The sequence below is a fragment of the Myotis yumanensis genome, unplaced genomic scaffold (assembly GCF_028538775.1).
Source record: "Myotis yumanensis isolate MYYU_CA2020_CCGP unplaced genomic scaffold, mMyoYum1.0.hap1 SCAF_19, whole genome shotgun sequence".
NCBI classification, from domain to species: domain Eukaryota; kingdom Metazoa; phylum Chordata; class Mammalia; order Chiroptera; family Vespertilionidae; genus Myotis; species Myotis yumanensis.
Window position 1 is genome coordinate 10,258,937 of NW_027223770.1, and position 20,234 is coordinate 10,279,170.

General features: G+C 48.7%; 1 protein-coding gene across 1 annotated transcript; it reads left to right on the plus strand.

The window, feature by feature from the left end:
- The first annotated feature begins 10,186 nt into the window (after positions 1-10,186).
- On the plus strand, positions 10,187-19,605 carry MYL2 (myosin light chain 2). Its single transcript, XM_070399616.1, has 7 exons — positions 10,187-10,286; positions 11,777-11,866; positions 14,571-14,646; positions 16,336-16,440; positions 17,218-17,296; positions 17,385-17,433; positions 19,270-19,605. The coding sequence occupies exons 1-7, from the start codon at positions 10,284-10,286 to the stop codon at positions 19,366-19,368; spliced, it is 501 nt and encodes a 166-aa protein (XP_070255717.1). The 5' UTR covers positions 10,187-10,283; the 3' UTR covers positions 19,369-19,605.
- Positions 19,606-20,234: the final 629 nt, after the last annotated feature.

Here is a 20,234-nt window from a genome sequence, read left to right on the forward strand (position 1 = left end):
ACAACATGCATAAACCTAGAGGGTATTATGCTAAGCGAATTAAGTCAGACAGAGAGACAAGTACCTTATGATTTTGCTTATATGTGGAATCCAAAAAAACAAAATAATTGAACAAACAGAACAGAAACAAACTTACAGACTGGAGAACAAATTGATGGCTGCCAGAAGGGAGGGTGTTTGGGGGATGAATGAAAAAGGTGAAAGTGATTAAGAAGTACAAATTGCCAGCTATAAAAATACTCACAGAGATGTAAAGTACACATAAGAAATACAGTCAATATATATAGCTACAGTCACCTAATATGCAAATTGTCCCCTCAGGAGTTTGACTGAGAGACCAGGAATTCAATTGCTCGGTATGATGTGTGCTGACCACCAAGGGGCGGCACAGAATGAAGGAAGGCCCCAGCCGGCAGCAGGCAGCTGGGGAAGAGAGGCCCCTGCTGGCAGCGGGGGAAGGGAGGCCCTGGCCAGCAGCTGGAAGGCCCCGATCGGCCCTGATGGCTGACCAGGCCTAGGGACCCTACCCATGCACGATTTCATACACCGGGCCTCTAGTACAACAATAACAATGTATGGTGTCAGATGGGTACTAGACTTATTGGGGTGAGCACTTCATAAGGTACATAAATGTCTAATCATTATGTTGTACAGCTGAAACTAATACAATATTTTATATCAACCATAACTGAAAAATAAATGTAAAAATAAGCAGATGTGTGTGTAAAGAAACACTACCCCTGCCCTGCCCAGATACTGGGATCTGTGAATGCCATCTTGGGAGCATGAAGGGAGTCAATAGAAACACAGTAACAACACCAGGATCCCTGATCAAGTCCAGCTGCTGAACAACCCCAGGACTGTCTATTATTCCCAAACTCCTGGTTATGAGAGAAAAATAATCTCCCATTGGTTTAAGCAGCTACTAATGGATTTCTGTCACTTGCAGCCCAAAGAATTTCACACTGATCCAGGGGTCCCAGCTCTCTGTTCAGAATTAAGATGAGCCTTGCTTTCTCCATTTGTATTAATATTCACTCGGTTGCCCTGAGCACAGCCTCTGGGCATTGTACCAGGCAGAACCGTTCCCTTCACTGGGCCTACTCCCTTTGTAAAACCATGACTCACCTCAGAGGCCCTTGTTGGCCTCACACCTTCATTCCAGAGCAGATGCCATAATCCACCCCTCTTTGTCTTTCCCATTTCACCAGTCTATTTTTGTTCTTTGTAAAATGCCCTGGCCCCTGGCCAGGATACAGAGGTATTAGTACACACTCTCCCTTAATCCCTCCGGCTCCTGTTCCATTGTCTAAAATCACCCAGGAGAACAGGGCAAATGTAGCTGTTTCTGTCTGGCTTTTCCTGGGGAAATGGAATGGCTCCATTGTGTGTCACAACCTCTGAATTCTCTCCTATTGTCCTTGCCCGCACTGACCCTAGGACTTGCTTTCTGTCTCACGTCTCAGAGGACACCTACAAAGGAGGAATGGCAAATACATGGCACATGGCATGTGTGCACCCCTCTCTGACCCAGCGCCCATGGCAGACATTGCTAATCAAACACAGCTCAATTGGAGTTGGCAGGAGAGATGAGCTGACATTCTTGACCTTTCTCACAAGGTTAGGGGCAGGGGATAAAGAGTGTCATCCACACTCAACTCAGGAACATTTCTCTGAGGCCTGTCACCCTGATGCCCTCTTAGTCAGCCAGAGGGGGCCCAACCTGAAGCCTTGGACAGGTAGGGGTGGGTGCAAGGAGCAGTGACTTCCGCCCCCAAGACACTGCATTGGAAGTGTCCCAGGCCTTTCCCACCTGTGTTCTAGACTCACTTTGGGACCATCCCCGGTCCTTTTGGAATTCAGTTCCATGAAACAAGTCTATAGTGATCACCTACTATGTGCTAGGACTGAGAGCCCTACAAGGATGAATGAATCCTAGGCTCTGTCCTGACAGGATGCAGTGAATGCCACAATGGAGCATCCCTCAGCCATTCGACAAATACTGATTGAGTGCCTACTATGTGTTAGGCACTGTGCTGGGTGCTGGGGGAAGATGGTGAGCGACATAGGCATGATCTCTGCCTTCCGGCACTACAGCCCAAGCAGGAGTCAGATGCTCATTGAATTATCAGACAAATAAATCAGACATGCAGCTGTGGTAAGTGAGGGAGCCAGAAGCCAGGTGCCGGACACCTTCATTCAAGGAGTTGGGGAACAATGAATAAAAGTTACCTAGACCAGTGGTTTTTCAATGGGGATGATTTATACCCCGAGGGGACACGTGGAGATGTCTGGAGACATTTCTGATTGTCATGACTGGGTGTCATCTAAGAAGCCAGTGGTGCTATTAATATCCCTCAATGCACAGGTTAGCCACCCCACAAAGAATTATCTGGCCCTGAATGTCAATAGTGCTAATGACCTCACTCTTGACCCACCCACCCCCATCATGTGAGAGACATCAGGATGTCAGCCCATCTCCCCTGCCAACTCCAATTGAGCTGTGATTTATTAGCAATGCCTGCCACGGGCGCTGGATCAGAGAGTGATGCATGCATGTCATATGCCGTGTATTTGATATTATATCTCCTTTGTAGGTGTCCTCTGGGATCTGAGACAGGAATAAAGTTCTAGGAGCATGCATGGTGACACTGAGAAACCCTGACCTAGATAAAGAGGGGAAGGAAGAAGGGAGAGACGATGGAAGAGTTTTTATCTAAAGAAAGTGGGCAGCCATTTAAAAGTAGGGGTTGTGACAACGGGCTTTGAAAAGGTCTCTCTGGCTGCCAGGTGCCCACGGACTGTAGAGGGCCAAGGACTGGAGGCAGGGAGACACACGGGGAGCCTGTTGGAGTCACAGGGATGTGATCCGTGTAGCTGTGTGCTCACTGCAGGCCGGCACTGACAGAGGACAGAAGACTCGGCATGAATTCCAGGGAGAAGTTCTGAATTTTGGTTACCACTTGGGGCTGGACGTTCTAAACAGTGAAGTAAGACTGTATTTGGGACTCAGTGACCATGGAGTACGCAGAATAGCCACGAGCAGATAGGATTTGTGAAGACAGAGGGAGGCAAGAGCCAAGTTCGGTTTTGTTCAACATTCTCTCAGTCCAGCCTCACAGCATCCCCATGAGGTTGGCATTCTGACCCAACCCATTTGGCAGATGAGAAAAGGCAGGAAAAGCACTTGCCCTGTATCACCAGCGAGCAAGTGACAGAGGTGGCCTTCTATCTCAGACCCGACTCCAAACTCCCCTCCTTCCCCACGGCCAGGACAGGAGAGACCAGCAGGAAAGGCAAAGGGTGGTCCGTGGGCTTCAGCACCCCCAAACCATCTGAGTCTACTGGCAGGGAACCGTCTCTCCCAGCATGGTAACAATTCTCTAGGTCAGACTGGGGATGATTTCTCCTTCAAGGGGACAGTTGGCAGTACCTGGAGAAATCTTGCGGGGTGAGGTTTGCTACTGGCATCTATGGGGTAGAGACATGGTGCTCAACGTTCTAGAAGGCCCAGGACAACCCTTGCCCCTAACAAAGAATGATCTGGCCCAAAATGTCAACAGATCTGAGGCTGCAACTCCTGCCCCAGGATCTCAGCCCCATAAACAGCAGTGATAGTGCCAGGAAGGGCCCAGGGGAGTGCTAGCTAAAGACACGCTGAAAGGTCCTTCACCTGAGAACCTCGGGTCGGATAACTGAGTTGGAAGCTTGTCCTTTAAGCAGCTCCAGAGCAGGCGTTACTGACAGGCATTAGTGACAGGTTCAGCTGTCAGGGCACCACAGGGGCTCAGCAAAAGGGGACTCCATCAGGCAGGCAGAGGAGAGTGCGGAAAAGCTGGTGGGGGAGGTCCAGGCAGCAGCTGTCACTGGAATCTGGGCCTCACCAAGAGGACAATGCCCCCGAATGCCAGGCATGCCACCAAGACAGCTGAGCCTGCTGGGGTGGGTGGGGGTGAGGGCGGGCAGACGGACATCTGAAGGGCACCAGTAAGAATGGAACTGTCTAGGTGCCTCTGTCCCCCACACGGGCAAAGCAGATGATCGACAGCTAAAAATACCAGGAACAAAAATGCCATCACAGGGTTGTCTGCTGCCTGGTGCTGGACCCACCCGCTGGGTTCCCTGGAGTGGTGAGAGCTGGGGTCCAGATGCCCAAGTCCTGAAAACCCCACTACCAAGGTGAGGAAAAGTGCAGTGGTGGAGCCTGAAATTCTGGGTTCAAATCTATGACAGGCACTTGCAGTTGGGTCCTACAAAGTGACTGCTCTTCTGAGCCTCAGTTTCTTCATCTGAAAAATGGGTCTCCTATTAATTAGTGCCTTCCTCACAGTGTTGTGAGGATGAAATAGATGACAGGTAAAGCACTTAGCACAACGCCTGTCACACAGAAAGCTCTAGATAAGTGGGATGGTGATGATTTTATTTCTTTGGGGACCACAGTTTGGCAAGCTCACAGAGCAGTGGCTGGGTGGTGGCCGTGGTGGGCAGGCCTGCTTTCCCCAGTCCTTATTGCCTACCCTCAAGGATCCAGCACAGCCTTAATATCCCTTCCAAGACTCGGCCAGTTTGCGTGTATCCTTCCTCCACCAGGAAGTTATCACTGAAGGCAAGAACAACTCCACAAATGAAATGTAGCCAACAAGTGCCACAAAGCATCTTCCCAAAAGCTCTTCACGAGGGACCTGGAGGGTGAGGTGGGGCTGGAGTAGGAAATGAGGCTGGAAAGGTAACTGATAATAACCACGCACGCTCACACACACGAACTCATGGTGCAAGTACTCTGTGCCTGGTGCTGAACAAAGCCATTGACACATATTGCATGAGTGGTAACATGGAGGGCACCTGGAACAGCGCCTGGCAGAGAAAGCACACAATAAATGTTAGCTGCTATCGTGAGTATCACAATTACTTAGGTTTACTATAAAGGATATGTTCATAGCAGTGTTATTTACAATAGCTAAGATCTGGAAACAGCCCGAGTGGCCATCAGTAGTGGATGAATGGATAAAAACAAAAACGTGGTACATTTACACAATGGAATACACTGCAGCAGTAAAAAAGGGATCTCTTACCCATTGAGACAGCATGGAAGGATGTGGAGAGTATTGTGCTAAATGAAATAAGCCAGTATCACATGATCTCACTCATATGTGGAATCTAATGAACAAAATAAACTAAAGAACAAAATAGATCCAGAGACACTGAAGCATGCAACAGACTAGCTTCTTTCAGAGGGGCGGGAGTGGCGGTGGGAAGAGATTAACCAAAGAACTTATTTGCATATATGCATAACCCCTGGGCACAGACAATAGTGCAGAGGCCTGGAGAGGGTGCTGGAACAGGGTAGAGGGGATCAACGGGGGGGAAATGAAGACATCTATAATACTTTCAACAATAAAGATAAATTTTAAAAATGATAATAAAGACGATCTCCTAAGATCCGCACTATTGTTTCCTCCATTTATTAAGTAAGAAATCTCAGGTTAAGTCACTGTCCAGGGCACCACAGCCAAGAGGCACTGACCTGGAACCCAGCTTTCAAACATTGCACCATTCTGGTAGGTCAAGGTCAAGTGGCAAAAGATCTTCACTGTCAAGCCTAAGAGGCGAGGTTCTGTTAGGTAGTGGGGAACCACTGAGTGTTCTGGAACATATGTGGGTCATCATCATATGTTCTTGGGGGGAAAATATTTAGAGCAGGGGTCCTCAAACTACAGCCCGTGGGCCACATGCAAATACAAATATTGTATTTGTTCCCGTTTTGTTTTTTTACTTCAAAATAAGATATGTGCAGTGTGCATAGGAATTGGTTCATAGTTTTTTTTTAAACCATAGTCCGGCCCTCCAACGGTCTGAGGGACAGTGAACTGGCCCCCTGTTTAAAAAGTTTGAGGACCCCTGATTTAGAGTATATTGGAGGCAAGAGAGGAGAGGCACCAGACCAATCAAGAGCCACTACCATAAGCCAGATCTGGGCAGGAGAGGGGGAGAGAATGTATTCATAAGATATTTTAGAGGCAGAATAGATAGACTTTGTCACCAAAGGGACAGAATCAAGGTGGCTGAAGATTTGGGTCTGGGTGCCTAAGAGAGAAATAAAGTTATTAATAGGAAAGGGGTTTGGGAGAGGAAGAAAGAGAGGAAATGAATTCATATTTGACCATGTTGTCTCTTTTACGCCCTCTCTCTCAGCACAGGTGACAGCCAGCACTCTGGATTAAGAGCTGACATTTACTGGACACTCACTGTGTGCCCAGCAGTGCCCTAGTACTTCACAAGTATTAGTTAACTCATTCGAACACCATGAGGACGCTTGAAGGCCCGCTATTGTCCCCATTTCACAGATGAGGAAACTGAGGTGTGGTCTGCTCATGTTGCTTGCCCAAGTTGCACTCAGCACACAGTGGGTGGCCCATCAGTGTGGCTGACCCATTTGCCCTGGGTACAAGGCCCAGTCCTCTAACTGGCAGCTCTCGCTCACGCCCGGGGGCCCTGACACAGGGAGATAGGCGCTATCACTTGATGACAGAGTCTATCAGCCACCCTGCTTTGGGCTGGCAGGGCCTGGTATGCCTTTGTTCCATAGGAGACGGCTGACTTCACCTCCGTCCTTAAAGGGGCATTACACCCCAAGGCAAGTTGACCTGCTAAGCCAGTTACTGGCAATGATATCAAAATAAGCACTTCTATGGCACTTGGCTGGGCCAGGCATTTTCCTAAATGTGAATATGTTACTAAATTAACTTTTCACTTACTGGCATCAGCGTAGGAGTTCACTTGGTCTGCGGAAGAATGGTACTAAACAACCACACCGAGAAGGGTTCCTTTTCACCCGACCAGGCAGGATACAACGACTTCGACTTGAATTCGGGGAACTGAAGAGGACACGGGTCCTCGGTGTAGGGCTGGTGAACCTCCCCAAACATAACACATCTGTGCACACAGCCCCTGGGTCAAGATACATTCTCTGTGCCCCAGATGGCCCCCAATTACTTCTTGTTTTTCTCCAATTCCGATTTAACTGGCATTCTATGTGCAGTAGGTAGGGACCCACAGCAGAGATTCGTTTTGCCAGTTCATCCACATACCATTTTGAGATTGAAAAGCATCGGGAGCAGTGATCTGCAAGCGGGAACCAAAGGCTTTACCGGAATGCAAACGTCCCTTACCTGTCAGGGGACTCGGGCAAAGGCGCTGGATCCCGTTCCAGATGCCGGTTCCGACCCTGAGACGCTCCAGCCCAGGCTCCAAAGAGTCGGTGGAAAGAGGCCAGTTCCCGGCCAAGGATTCCCCTCCACCTGGTTAGGCCCCATTTTCCAGGCCTGAGAAAAGGTGAGGAACTTCCTGGTCCCGCGTGGAGGGGTGCACCCAGGTCTGACTGTCAAGCACCCCAAAGCAGTCACAGTGGCTGACATTTATCACGCGTTGATCCCATTCCATCCTCCCGACACCCTTGTGAGGTGCGTGCCATGCTCATCCCCAGGTTACAGATGGGGAACTGCGACTCAGACAGAACAAACCTGCAGGGGAAGCTCACGCAACCGGCCTGGATTCGCGCCTCGGTTTACCCGACTCCCGAACTCTGGGCAGCCACACTGGGCCGTTCGGAGGAGAACCGGAAGGAAGGGTGCCTCCTCCTGAACCGGGCGGATGACAGGCACCTCGGGGGGCTTGGGGACCTGTGGGCCGCAGCCCCCTGTCTCTGCTCGCCTCCAGCGTGGCCGCAGGAAAGCCTGATGCCGGCCGGAGTGCTTCCGCCGGGGCTAAGTTCTTCGTCTCTGAGCCCCGGGAGCTCCGTGACTTTCACCGGGACATACACCGGGGTGTGTGCGTTCCCTGCTCACCCTCCGGCGTCGGAGTCCCGCGGAGTCCGCCTCTCCTCGGCTGGAGGAAATGTAACAGCTGACCCTTGACCCACGCGGGTTTGAATGGCAGGGGTCCACTTACAGGCGGGTTTGGTTTGGTTTAACCCCCAAAACATGCAGTTGGCCCTTCGTATCCTCGGCGGGTTTCTCATCCGGGGATTCAACCCGCCGAGGGTCTAAAACAACATTTTCGCGAAAGCAACCGCAGATTCGCCACCGCGTGTCCATCACGCCGTCTGTGTACGTGTCTGTGTCGCTTCCAGGCGCAGTTTGGCGAATCTGCGAATCTGCCTAAGCCAGTGGTTCTCAACCTTGGCTGCACATTAGAATCACCTGGGAATCTTTTTAAAATCCTGATTTCTGGCCCTGGCCAGTTTTGCTCAGTGGATAGAGCGTCGGCCTGCGGACTGAAGGGTCCCAGGTTCGATTCCAGTCAAGGGCATGTACCTTGGTTGCAGGCACATCTCCAGTAGGGGATGTGCAGGAGGCAGCTGATCGATGTTTCTCTCTCTCATCGATGTTTCTAACTCTCTATTCCTCTCCCTTCCTCTATGTAAAAAATCAATAAAACATATAAAATAAAAAAATAAAATCCTGATTTCTGGGCCTCATCCTCCAGAAATTCTATTTCTTTGTTACTAATGTTGTGGCCCCACCCCATCACAAAGAAACAGAATTTCCGGAAGATGAGGCCCAGAAACCAGGATTTTAAAAAGATTCCCAGGTGATTCTAATGTGCAGCCAAGGTTGAGAACCACTGGCCTATGCGAAGGGCCGTCTGGAGTCAGAAGTTATGCTCGGATTTCCTGGGGGGCAAGCACCCGTCACCCTCGCGTTGGTTGAGGATCAGCCGTGCTGGCTCGCTTTCGGCCTCTCCTTCTGGCCTATTATTTGCATCTCTTGGTGGTTTTACTCTGAGGTGTTCCCTCCACATCCTTTTCCCAGCCACTGTGGGGACTGCAACACCCTTTTTGGAAATTCACCTCCTTCATTGTTTCAGGTCACAAATCAGGTCTTGAAGTCCCAGAAGTCATTTTTGGGTTTCGCTGGTGTTCCCCTAAGTTTTGCTTGCTTCAGCTTTCGTTTTATGTAGTAAACCAATAGTTGGGCTTTAAAATTAATGAAATAATACACTGCTGTGCTATCAAAACAGATCACTGTGCCACCACGTTACAGTTGAACGTGAGTTCCTACTCTTGTCAGGTTGAAGTTTATGATGTGTGTGTCCCTTACCTGAGTGAAGCTTCAGAGGTCATCGGACCCTCAGACAGCGTGTTGTCAGAGAATGGTGGGCAGAAAAGCTCTTGACCTGTCTGTTTGCCTGAGCATGTGTGTGAGTGTGCGTGCCAATGTGTATGTGCATGGGTGCATGGGAGTGTTTTGCCTGTGCATGCGTGTGCATGTGCAGTGCAGGTGCCACTTGAGTGTCTGTGTACACGCCTAACAACAAAACACGTATTTATTATTAAAGATTCTGTTAGAAGATGCTTCGGGGTAATTCTAACCCATGTATAATAGAGAGGGGGGTGGGCAAAAAACACTTCTTTTTTTATCCAGGCAATAAATGGTTCTTGGGTGTGTGCCTCCAAAATGGAATTTTTTTTTTTTCACCAAAAAGAAAAGTGAGTGATGACTGCCATTTACCGAGAACCCGCCTGGCCCATAGTGATGCTCGGTAAGTGAGTTATTAAGTAACCGACAAGTATTTGTTGAGCAGTTGCTTTGTGCCGGTCACGAGCGGGGAGCCAGGGAGAGCGTGGTGAGGACTCTGCCCTCTGGAGCTGTCTACTGACACTGAACAACAGAAATAAGTGAATTCCGCTCACTCTGTGGTGCATGGTGCATTAAGGGGTGAGAAAGGCCGTGGAGAAAAACAGAGGACGGAGTGCCGGGCGTGAATGGCTACTTTAATCAGGCGGTGGGGGAGTCTCACTGAGAAAGTGACATTGAGCAAAGAGCTGAAGGAGGAGAGGAAGGGAGACCAGCAGATGTCGGATGGAAAAGCATTCCAGGTAGAGGGACCTGCAGGTGCAAAGGCCCTGAGATGGGACCTGTGCCTGACCATGTGAGACTTCTAATCCCCTCTCCCTGCCATTTTCCATCTCAAAACTGACAAGCACAAGTGTCGCCCGCCCAAGCGCTGCAGAAAGCATCTCTCCCGTGACCCAGCCGCCTGCCTCTTTAACCTTGAATGCCTTTTTGGGTCTCAAGTGTCACCAGGTGTCGAATGAGCTGCCCTTACTTCAGAAGAACGGCATGGGCTGGGGGGGGGGGGGGGGGGGGGGCCTTACCTATTAACTGCCAAAAGTGGTCATGCGGTTATTTTTAAACATGGGGAGGAAGTATTTATTGTTTGGGCGAGGAGAGTGGGCAGCCTGTGGGATTCTTCTAGGGAACCAGCGCTGAGTCCTTTCCACCATGGTGAGTAGCCAGGGCTCCCGGAGGTGAGTAATGCTGGGTGGACGAGAAGGGGACGCCACCTATAAGCAAAGGACTGAGGGGGCAGGAGGGGGGAGGGGCAGTGGCTTTTGAGGACCCCAGGCTCCGGTGGGGAAAGCGCTGCTGGCTGTGTCCGCATAGAGGATCCCCAATCAATGCCCTGATAAGCCACAAATAACAGCAGCTCCCGGGGACTTGCAAAAACAAAATAAGAGAGTTGGCTTTTTTATGGCTTGTCTACTGACCTCCAGAGAAATCAATAACTCCCAGGGCTTGCAAAATGGGATTGAACGCTTTTAAGGATCAAATTGTAATTCTTTTCTCTTGTTCGGGCAGCTGGGGAAAAGATCTTTTTGTTTTCACCTTTTGAACTTGCAAAATTAAAACCTTTCTGCAGGTGCAGTTCGGTTAGGTGTCCCCCTCTCGAAGCAGAAAGCCCCAAATTAGGGCCAGCAGAGGAGAGTGGTCAGGAGCACAGACCCTGGAGCCAGACTGCCCAAGTTCAACTCCAGCTCTGCTTTTTGCTTTGTGACTATGTGACCTTGGGCAAGTGACCCAACCTCTCTGAGCCTCAGTTGACTCCCCAGTAAAAAGGTGACGGTAATAACAGCATCTACCTGACAGAGCAATTACGAGGATTAAATGAAATCATGTATGTACCCGTGTTTGAGCTGAGACTATTTAAAGTCTCTGCACTGTCTGTGTGGTGCAAGGCCGGAACATTTAGAGAGATTTCGCTGCCATTTGGATCAGGGGGAAATGGTGTGTGTGGGTGGGGGAGCGATTGGGTTTTAACACCCTGAAAAAGTGTCATTTCATCTCGACATTCCTCATGGTTTCGTGAGCCTGACTCCCGCCCCCAATCAATTCTCCTTCTGTGCATTACTGAACTTTTTGTGAAATGCATTGGAACAAAAGCGGTTGGGCCCTGCGGGGGCTGATCTGAAAGCATGGCTCCATCCCCAGAGACACACCTAAACTCCCGGTTTTAAAATATTTTTAAATATGTTTTTATTGATTTCAGAGAGAGGAAGGGAGAAGAAAGGAGAGAGAGAAATATCATGATGAGAGAGAATCAGCCAGCAGCTGCCTCCTGCACGCCCCACCCCCCCACCCCCACCCCCCAATGGGGACCTAGCCTGCAACCCAGGCATGTGCTCTCACTGGGAATCAATTCGCCACCTCCTGGTTCATAGGTGGACACTCAACCACTGAACCACACCAGCCGAACAAGCTTTTAAAAGGAGTCTGCTGCGAGATCCTCAATCTCTTATGATCCACCAGAACCAGGGGGGCCTTTGAGAAATGTAATTTTGTGTCATTTTATCCCTCCAGCATCAGTGTTTTGAGAGGAGTGTGGACACCATACCCCCATTTTACAGATGAGCAGCTGAGATTTACCCAGAGACAGGGCCTGAGCTAATTTTCTAATTTCTGACTCTTTTAATCGATGCCTTTCCCCCCCACTCTAGGCACCCAAGAAAGCCAAGAAGAGAGCCGAGGGCGCCAATTCCAACGTGTTCTCCATGTTTGAACAGACCCAGATCCAGGAATTTAAGGAGGTGGGTGCAGCTATGGAACCATTAGCCTGAAGGCAGATTCCCACCCTTTGGGGAGCACCTGCCCCTCATTCCGTGTTCCCCATGGGAACCTCTTGCTTAGATGTCTTTAGCCTCCAAACAACCCCAGATTTTTAATAATTTTTGCTAACCATCAAAGTAAAGCTTTTGTTGTTGTTGTTGAAAATGTAGGAAAATTTTCAGAACACACAAATGACCTATAATTCTACAACCCAGAGAAAGATTATCAGTTAACATTTGGGTATACAGCCTTCTAGTCATGTTTGTTATATATATTTGTCAAACAAAGTTACAGTCTTCTGCACCTGCCAATGAGTGTCTTCTAGTTTTCTTTGAGCAATTCAGTATCAACATTTTCTATCATTTATTTAAACCACTTCCTACAGTGGGATGTTACATGTGTTTAGAATGTTTTATTTTTTCATAAGGAACACATTTTTGCTTGTATCTTTGGTTATTTCCTTGGAGTAAAATCCTAAAAGCAGAATTTCTAGGTCAAAGGAATTAAATACATACATACATACATACATAGCAGCCCTGGCCTAGTGGTTCAATTGGTTAGAGCGTCATCCTGTATACCAAAAAGTTGCGGGTTCAATCCCCAATCAGGGCGCATGCAGGAGGCAACCAATGAGAAGTTTCTCTCTCACATTCATGTTTCATTGGTCCAAACTGTCCTCCAGAAATGAGATGCTAATTCCTCCTCCCATTGGCCCCAAGAGGAAAAAGTGCTTTTTTTCTCTCACATCTCTGTCAACATTGGCCAATAGTCTAAAATATGTTTGCCAATCTGAGAGATGGAAAACAGTATCTCTTGGATTTCGAATTTTACAGTCCTCGATTATTGAGTACCAACGAGGTCTGAAACCCTATCACATTCTACGGGACTGTGCCTTATGAAGCAAACTAAATAACAATCAGGCAAAACCGCCTGAAGGCTTTGAAGGACAGACAATTAATTCTTTTTCCAGCAGTTGTGATTGGCTCACACTGAGGCCCCCACGCTCCCAGACCCGGCCCTTCCGAGGAAAATACGCTAAGCTTTGCTAAAGCGGCCAGTGTGTTTTTTTACCAAAGGGGAGACCACTGGGGCATCCAAATGGATGTGCCACTTGCACCTTTTGTCCCCACTAACTTTCAGTCACAGGAATGTTGTGTCCCACAGGCCACCAGGGAAAGAGGAATTCCTGGGATGAAATGTCATATCTGAACTTAAAATAGTCACCTTCCAGGAAGAAAAAGCCACCACCCCTCTCCTTCACCCCATCCCAACCTCTGAGAGGAGATCAGCTGCTGGAGGTGGGGACAGGGGACAGGGTTCCAGCTGCCACAAAGAACTCAAAAAAAAAAAATAGTGATGACATGTCATTTATAAAATCCCTGGGCATTTACACAGCTCTCGGAGCCTCCCTGCCAGCTAGCTGAGAAAGACTACCAGCTGTCTTTTACAGACAATGTGGGCTGGCGAGTCGGGGGGCAGACACGAGACCCTGGTTTTTAACTTGTTTTCTTTTTCAATAACAGCTTTATAGAAATACAATTTGCATACCACAAATTGGCATTTTAAAAGTAAGTGTACAGTTCAGGGGCTATTTAGTACAGTCTCGGAGTTTTGCAACCATTATCCCTATCTAATTTCAGAACATTTTCATCACCCTCAAAAGAAAGCTCATACCTGTCAGCAGTCACTCCACACTTCCCTCTTCCCCAGCCCCTAGTGACCACGGGTCTATTTTCTGTCTCTATGGATTTGCCTACTCAGGACATTTCATAGAAATTGAGTCACACAATATGTGGCCTTTTGTGCCTGGCTTCTTCCACTTGGCATCGGGATTCAAGGCTCACCTATATTGTAGTACATGCCATTATTTCCTTCCTTTTTTATGGCTGAATGGTATTCCATTGTATATCAGGGGTGGGGAATCTTTTTTTCTGCCAAGGGCCATTTGGATATTTATATCATCATTCACAGGCCATATAAAATTATCAACTTAAAAAATAGCCTGCTGCCCTGACCGGTTTGGCTCAGTGGATAGAGCGTCAGCCTGCGGACTGAGGAGTCCCGGGTTTGATTCCGGTCAAGGGCATGTACCTTGGTTGTGGGCACATCTCCAGTAGGGGGTGTGCAGGAGGCAGCTGATCGATGTTTCTAATTCTCCATTCCTCTCCCTTCCTCTCTGTAAAAAATCAATAAAATATATTTTTTAAAAAATAGCCTGCTATATTTGGTCAAACATTTAATTTACTCACCCCTAGTGCCTTGGCAGGGCCAGACCAAATGATTTTGAGGGCCTTATATGTCCCGCAGGCCGATTGTTCCTCACCCCTGGTATAGATAGACCACATTTTGTTTATCCATCCATCCAATGATGGACATGTGGGCTGTTTCCCGTTTGGGGCTATAATGAATCGTGCTGCTGTGGACATTCATGTTCAGGTTTCTGTGTGGACAGATGTTCTAATTCTCTTGACTGGAAACCTGCCAGATGAGTTTCTGGATCATACGGTAACTCTATGCCTAACATTTTGAGAAACTGTCAGATTGTTTTAAATCTTTGACTCTGGATTTATTCAGTGTTCCTTGAAAATCCCAGAATCCCACTTCCCGTACCCCCTGGCCCAGCCTCTTGGGCTCCTGCCCCCCGATTTTTCCTGAGCTGACCAGCCAACAACCTCCCTTCCACAGGCCTTCACCATCATGGACCAGAACAGGGATGGCTTCATCGACAAGAATGATCTGAGGGACACCTTTGCTGCTCTTGGTACGTTGCCCCTCTAGGCCTGCAGGTGTGTCCAGGAGGTGGGGCCATCGAAAAGGTGAAGAGCTTGTCGTTTTCCAAAGCAACAGCTCAACCATGGTTGACCTTTAAGACAAATTTCAGAGGCTAGGGAAGAAGAGTTTAACTGTTGAGTGTCCTCATATCTTTTCTTTTTATTACTTTTTGTGTGTGTGATTTGAATGCAGTGCCAGCTCACAACAGGACACTTGGAAAATTTAGAGAAGTATAAAGGAGAAAACAACAGTACCCTTTAGGCCACACTCCACTGTTAACATTTCAGCCTCTAAGTCTTTTCTAGGTATTTGGAGGGGGAGATTAATCATTGGAATCATTCTATTTTGGATTCAGCTTTTTTAAATATACATCTCAAATGTGAACATAAGTGCACGGAGCTTTTTCATAATATACTAGAGGCCCGATGCATGAAATTCGAGAGTAGGCCTTCCTTCCCCCTGGCTGCCAGCACTGGCTTCCCACCGGCACCCGGGACCCAGGCTGCCCTCCGGCAGCCAGCACCCAGAACTCGGGCTTCCCTGGCAGAGGGAGGCCCTGTCCACTCACCGCAGCCTGCAGGTCGGTGGCCTGGGGCGATCATGGAGCTCCCCAATTGATCACCCCGTTGGCCAGTGGCGTGGGCCTCCCTCTGTGGGGCAATCATGGGGCAATGGCTGAGCCCCCGACCAATCGCATCGCACCCACCTTGGCTGACCTGGTGACAGTGGGTGTCATAGCGTGGTCCGGGATGGTCGTCCGGATGGTCATTCCTCTGTTCGGCTGTTCGGTCAATTTGCATATTACGCTTTTATTATATACGACATGTCCCACCTGCCACCACTCACCCCCTTCACACACACATACACATTCCGATCCCCAGAGCTCAGAGTCACTGTGAACAGCAGTACAGGTTGTGTACTGCTGCACAGTTCGACAGACTCCTCTTCATGTTTGTAGCCATTGTGGATTTTTATATTTAAAACATAAATTATCCTGCCCTGGCCGGTGTGGCTCAGTTGGTTGGAGCATCATCTCATATACCAAAAGGTTGTGGGTTTGATACCCAAAGACAACCAGTCCATGTTTCTCTCTCACATCAAGTTTCTCTCTCCCCCTCTCTCCCTCTTTCTTTCTCCTTCCCCCCTCTCTAAAAAATCAATAAGCATATCCTCAGGTGAGGATTAAAAAGAATAAAAATAAATTCAGAAGGGGTATCTTTTTCTAATTTGCGCAAAGGTCCTATAGAGGCCTGCGGCAAGGACTAGCGTGGGGAGATATGTCAGAATCTCCGAGGCCCCTGGGTTACAGCAACCATCATTTGAACAAGTACGCTCCAGGGACTCTGATCTGTCTCTCCCACCTCCGGTCGAGAAGGGCCAGTTTATAAGATGGCCATTTCCCAGTGGAGTAAAATATTAAAATATCTGTATAAAATGTTCCAGGTTCTAAAGACACTATTTTAAATACAACTAACCCCTCCTACACCAGAGTTTGGCCTGGCTATTATAAATAACACTGTCGGGAACATCTTCTCACGTGAATCTCCGGCGGGTCCACTCTGTCTCTGATGATTCTTAGACTAGGTTCCCTGAAGTGAAATTACAGGGCAAATGCCAGGGTGCTGCGCGCTGTTTCCGTCCCGGCTGGGAGGCCCTGAGTGTGTGTTTCCTTTCCTAGGGCGTGTGAACGTGCAAAACGAGGAAATCGATGACATGATAAAGGAAGCCCCAGGTCCCATTAACTTTACGGTGTTCCTAACGATGTTCGGGGAGAAACTCAAGGGTAAGCTGGTGTGCATCTGTGTGTATGTCTGTCTGTCTGTATGTGTCTTCATCTTTGGGTATGCATTAAAGCACTAGGAGAATACACAGGGATTGCCAGAAGACAGAGGGAGAGTAACATTGGGGGGAAAAGAATAAAAACAGCAGCTAGCCCGGCCGGCATGGTCCAGTGGTTGAGTGTCAACCCATGAGCCAAGAGTTCACCGGTTTGATTCCTGGTCAGGGCACATGCCTGGGTTTCGGGCTCAATCTCCAATAGGGGGCATGCAGGAGGCAGCCAATCAATGTCTCTCTCTCTCATCGATGTTTCTATCTTTCTCTAAAAAAACAAAACAAAAACAAAGACAGCAGCTAATGTTGCTTCAAGGCACCCACTGAGCTAGAGTTCATGCTAAACACTTTGTACACATGACCTCATTTAACAGCATCTAGGAATGGGATCTATTCTGCTCCCCAGACTGCAGATGGGGACTGAGGCTCAGAGAAAGTCACATAGCTCACCAGTGCTGGAGTCAGGATTTGAATCCCAGTTTTTCCAAATCTAGATCCACCTTTGACCTTGAGTTTTGCTCAAAAATAACTGGATTCTTAACCCACTCTTTTAAAAATATCAAGGCTCAGTGCTCAGAGGAAGGCAGGGTCTCTTCTCCAAGGAAAATAGCCTTTGCCCTGGCCCCCCAACCTGGGCGAGGGAGGTGAGGGGCTTAGGTCCCGCCTCCTGGGGTCCAACAGGTTCCAAGCCACCCGCAGCACCTTTCAACCCTGTTTTCTGTTGCAGGGGCAGACCCTGAAGAGACCATTCTCAATGCGTTCAAAGTGTTTGACCCCGAAGGCAAAGGGGTGCTGAAGGCTGATTAGTGAGTGGGGTCTGTGGGGGAGGATATGGGGGCTCCCTGCTTCCCCCACACACATCTTGAGCCAACACCTGCTTTTCTCTCTCTGCAGCATTAAGGAGATGCTGACCACACAGGCAGAGAGATTTTCCAACGAGGAGGTAACAGGGCCCTTTGGACGCTCTCTGCAGCCTAGCTCCTGGCATCTCCCTTCCAGGGACTCCATCTTCCTCTTTTCTAAAACACCCCTGACCCACACAGAGACAGAACCTGCCATTGTTTACTGAGCCCTTATCCCATGCTATTCTCTCAATCACCACACGAGGTCAGAACTAGTATTATTGTCATTTTATAGATGGAAAAACTGAGGCCCAGAGAAGTAAGACACTTGCCTAACAGGACAACACTGATGGTAAATGCAGGTCTGACTGTGGGTCTACCTCCCGCGCAATGCAGGGAGCCCTGGGTAGAGCACCAATCTCCTGACGGAGGAAGGGCAGCATGCAGGTACCACGGACTGTCACGTAGGCTCCGCACGACACAGTTCTCCTGGAAGCTGTTCTTATAATATACTAGAGGCCCGGTGCATGAAATTCGTGCACAGGTAGGGTCCCTAGGCCTGGCCAACGACCAGGGCCGATCTGTGGGGCAACCGGTGGGGTGACCGGTGGCTGGCCTGGGGCCTGCGGGCTGGGGGCAGCTCCTGCATTGAGCATCTGCCCCCTGGTGGTCAGTGCATGTCATAGCGACTGGTCGTTTCACCGATAGTTCAACCATTCGATCGATTTGCATATTAGGTTTTTATTATATAGGATATCAGAGTGTGTATTTCTTGCAACAGTTTTCCAGCAGATGGCAGTAAAGTGTCTTTATAATTATTTTTTTTTAATCAGAATATATAATTTTCTGGCAGGTGGCAGTAAGGTGCCTGGAAGAAGGGATACTTAATACTTTGCCAAAAGTCCTATATGAACCAGCAACAGTCTTATCAATATTATTAATGTTCCATAAGAAGTCTATTTAAAATAGTCCCTACTCAGGCCTGATTCCATCAAGTTCCACATTTTACTAAAAATTCTACGTAGATTTTCCTCTCCAAAACTCAAGCAGTTAAAAGAGCCTGCCTTCCCCTTTGGACCTGCTCCTTAACCTCCCTGTGCCTCAATATCCTCATCTGTAACGTAACAACAGTAGTAGAACCTACCTTAGTACACTGTGAGGATTAAACAAGTTAGTATGTGTAAAGTGCTGACATGTGATAAGGTAATGTTATCACATGTTAGCTATTAGTAGCCAGTATGGTTTTTTAAGATAGCGAGCCAATAGTTTTTAAATGTGGAAACTGCATGTTCGTTTGTTTTTTATCTAGATTTCTAAACTCAGATTCCCTCAGAGTCTGATCTCCTTAACCACGTGGCCATAAGCAGCTGGCCCTGAGCAGTTGCCACTTTTGTAGGTGGCCCATGTGTCCCTATTTAGCCATAGTCCCCACCAGCCCACGTTGCTCCCTTACATAACCTGTCCAGCTCCTTTGCACACTTGAGTGTGTGATGCCTGTTTTATTGTCTCAGGTTGGGTTCTGGGGGGACATCCCTGCAGAGTGGCCCTTGGGGTCAGCACCTGGGAAGGAAGGCAAGGAAGAAGGAGGGCTAGAGGGAGATACTGACCCAAGGAGTGACCTGGTTAACACTCCCGGTGGCTAGAATAGCCCTTCCGAGAGGTCCCACGCTGGACCCACACTGATCAGAGGCTATGGGCTGCCCCAGGAAGGGCGTGACCTTGGGTCCTGCGGCTCTGCAGCAGCTGGGTGACAAGGCCTTCCTGGAGGGGGTCTAATGACACATCTCCATGTCTACCACCCCCCCGACACGAATCCTCACCATCCCCATCCCATACCCGCACCCCCACTGCCTCTCCATCAGGGCTGCCCCTGCGCACAGCCCTCCTTCCTTCTTCCCCTCCCATCATCCTCTGCACCTCTTGCTGGTTCATTGCAGATTGACCAGATGTTTGCCGCCTTCCCCCCTGATGTGACTGGCAACTTGGACTATAAGAACCTGGTGCACATCATCACCCACGGAGAAGAAAAGGACTAAGGGAGGGGCTCACTGCCCAACCTGGGCTTGTCTTTGTGGGGAGGGGGGGTCCCTGCTCTCCTATCACTTGGCCCAGGAAAGCCACCATCCCTGCCCCTGGCCTGTTAGCTGTGGCTGCCTCATGTATCTACCTCCACCTTCTTTGCAGCCTGGGTGGCTTATCGACACCACATGACCATACATCCTCAGATGGAAATCCATGCAGGGGCCACGTCCAAATAAACAGGAGGTCGTGTATTTGTCCACGGTGTTTCTCTGGCAGTAGGGCCTGCAGAATGACTGGCCCTTTGCTAATTCCCACAAAGGCAGAGTATAAGCTAGTGATGGCCCTGCTGTCGTTATTATTGAATTTTAGTGACTATTTAAAATAGACCTCAGCCACTCAGCACTATTTCTATCAAGGGTTACATTTTACTGGAATGTTAGCTAGAGCTCAAGCAGTTGTAGAGCCCAGCTTCCACAACACCCTTTCCCCCAGGACACCATTGGAGTGCTCCTCCAACAAATGTGCTTAGACAGGCCCCGTGATGACTTAAGAGGAAGAGGCCGCACATGCATCCTAAGAATATGTTCATTTGGCAAAAACAAAAACAAACAAAAAAAAAACACATTGTTCATTGTAAGAGATGAATTTCTAATTTGAGATAAAGTAGAACTTGTCTACTTCTCTCTAGGAAGTTGGAGAATGGGTACTGATTTCTGACTCTGAGGTCCAGAAACTAGGCCTAGGCATGAGTTGACTCTTGATTTTGAGTGATCAAAGTCATTGTTAAAACATTCGGGTCTATTTTTGGCTGTGAGAATACCAACTTAGGAAACAAATGGGTTCACGTAACTGAGAAGTCCAAGGGCCTCAGGCATAGCTG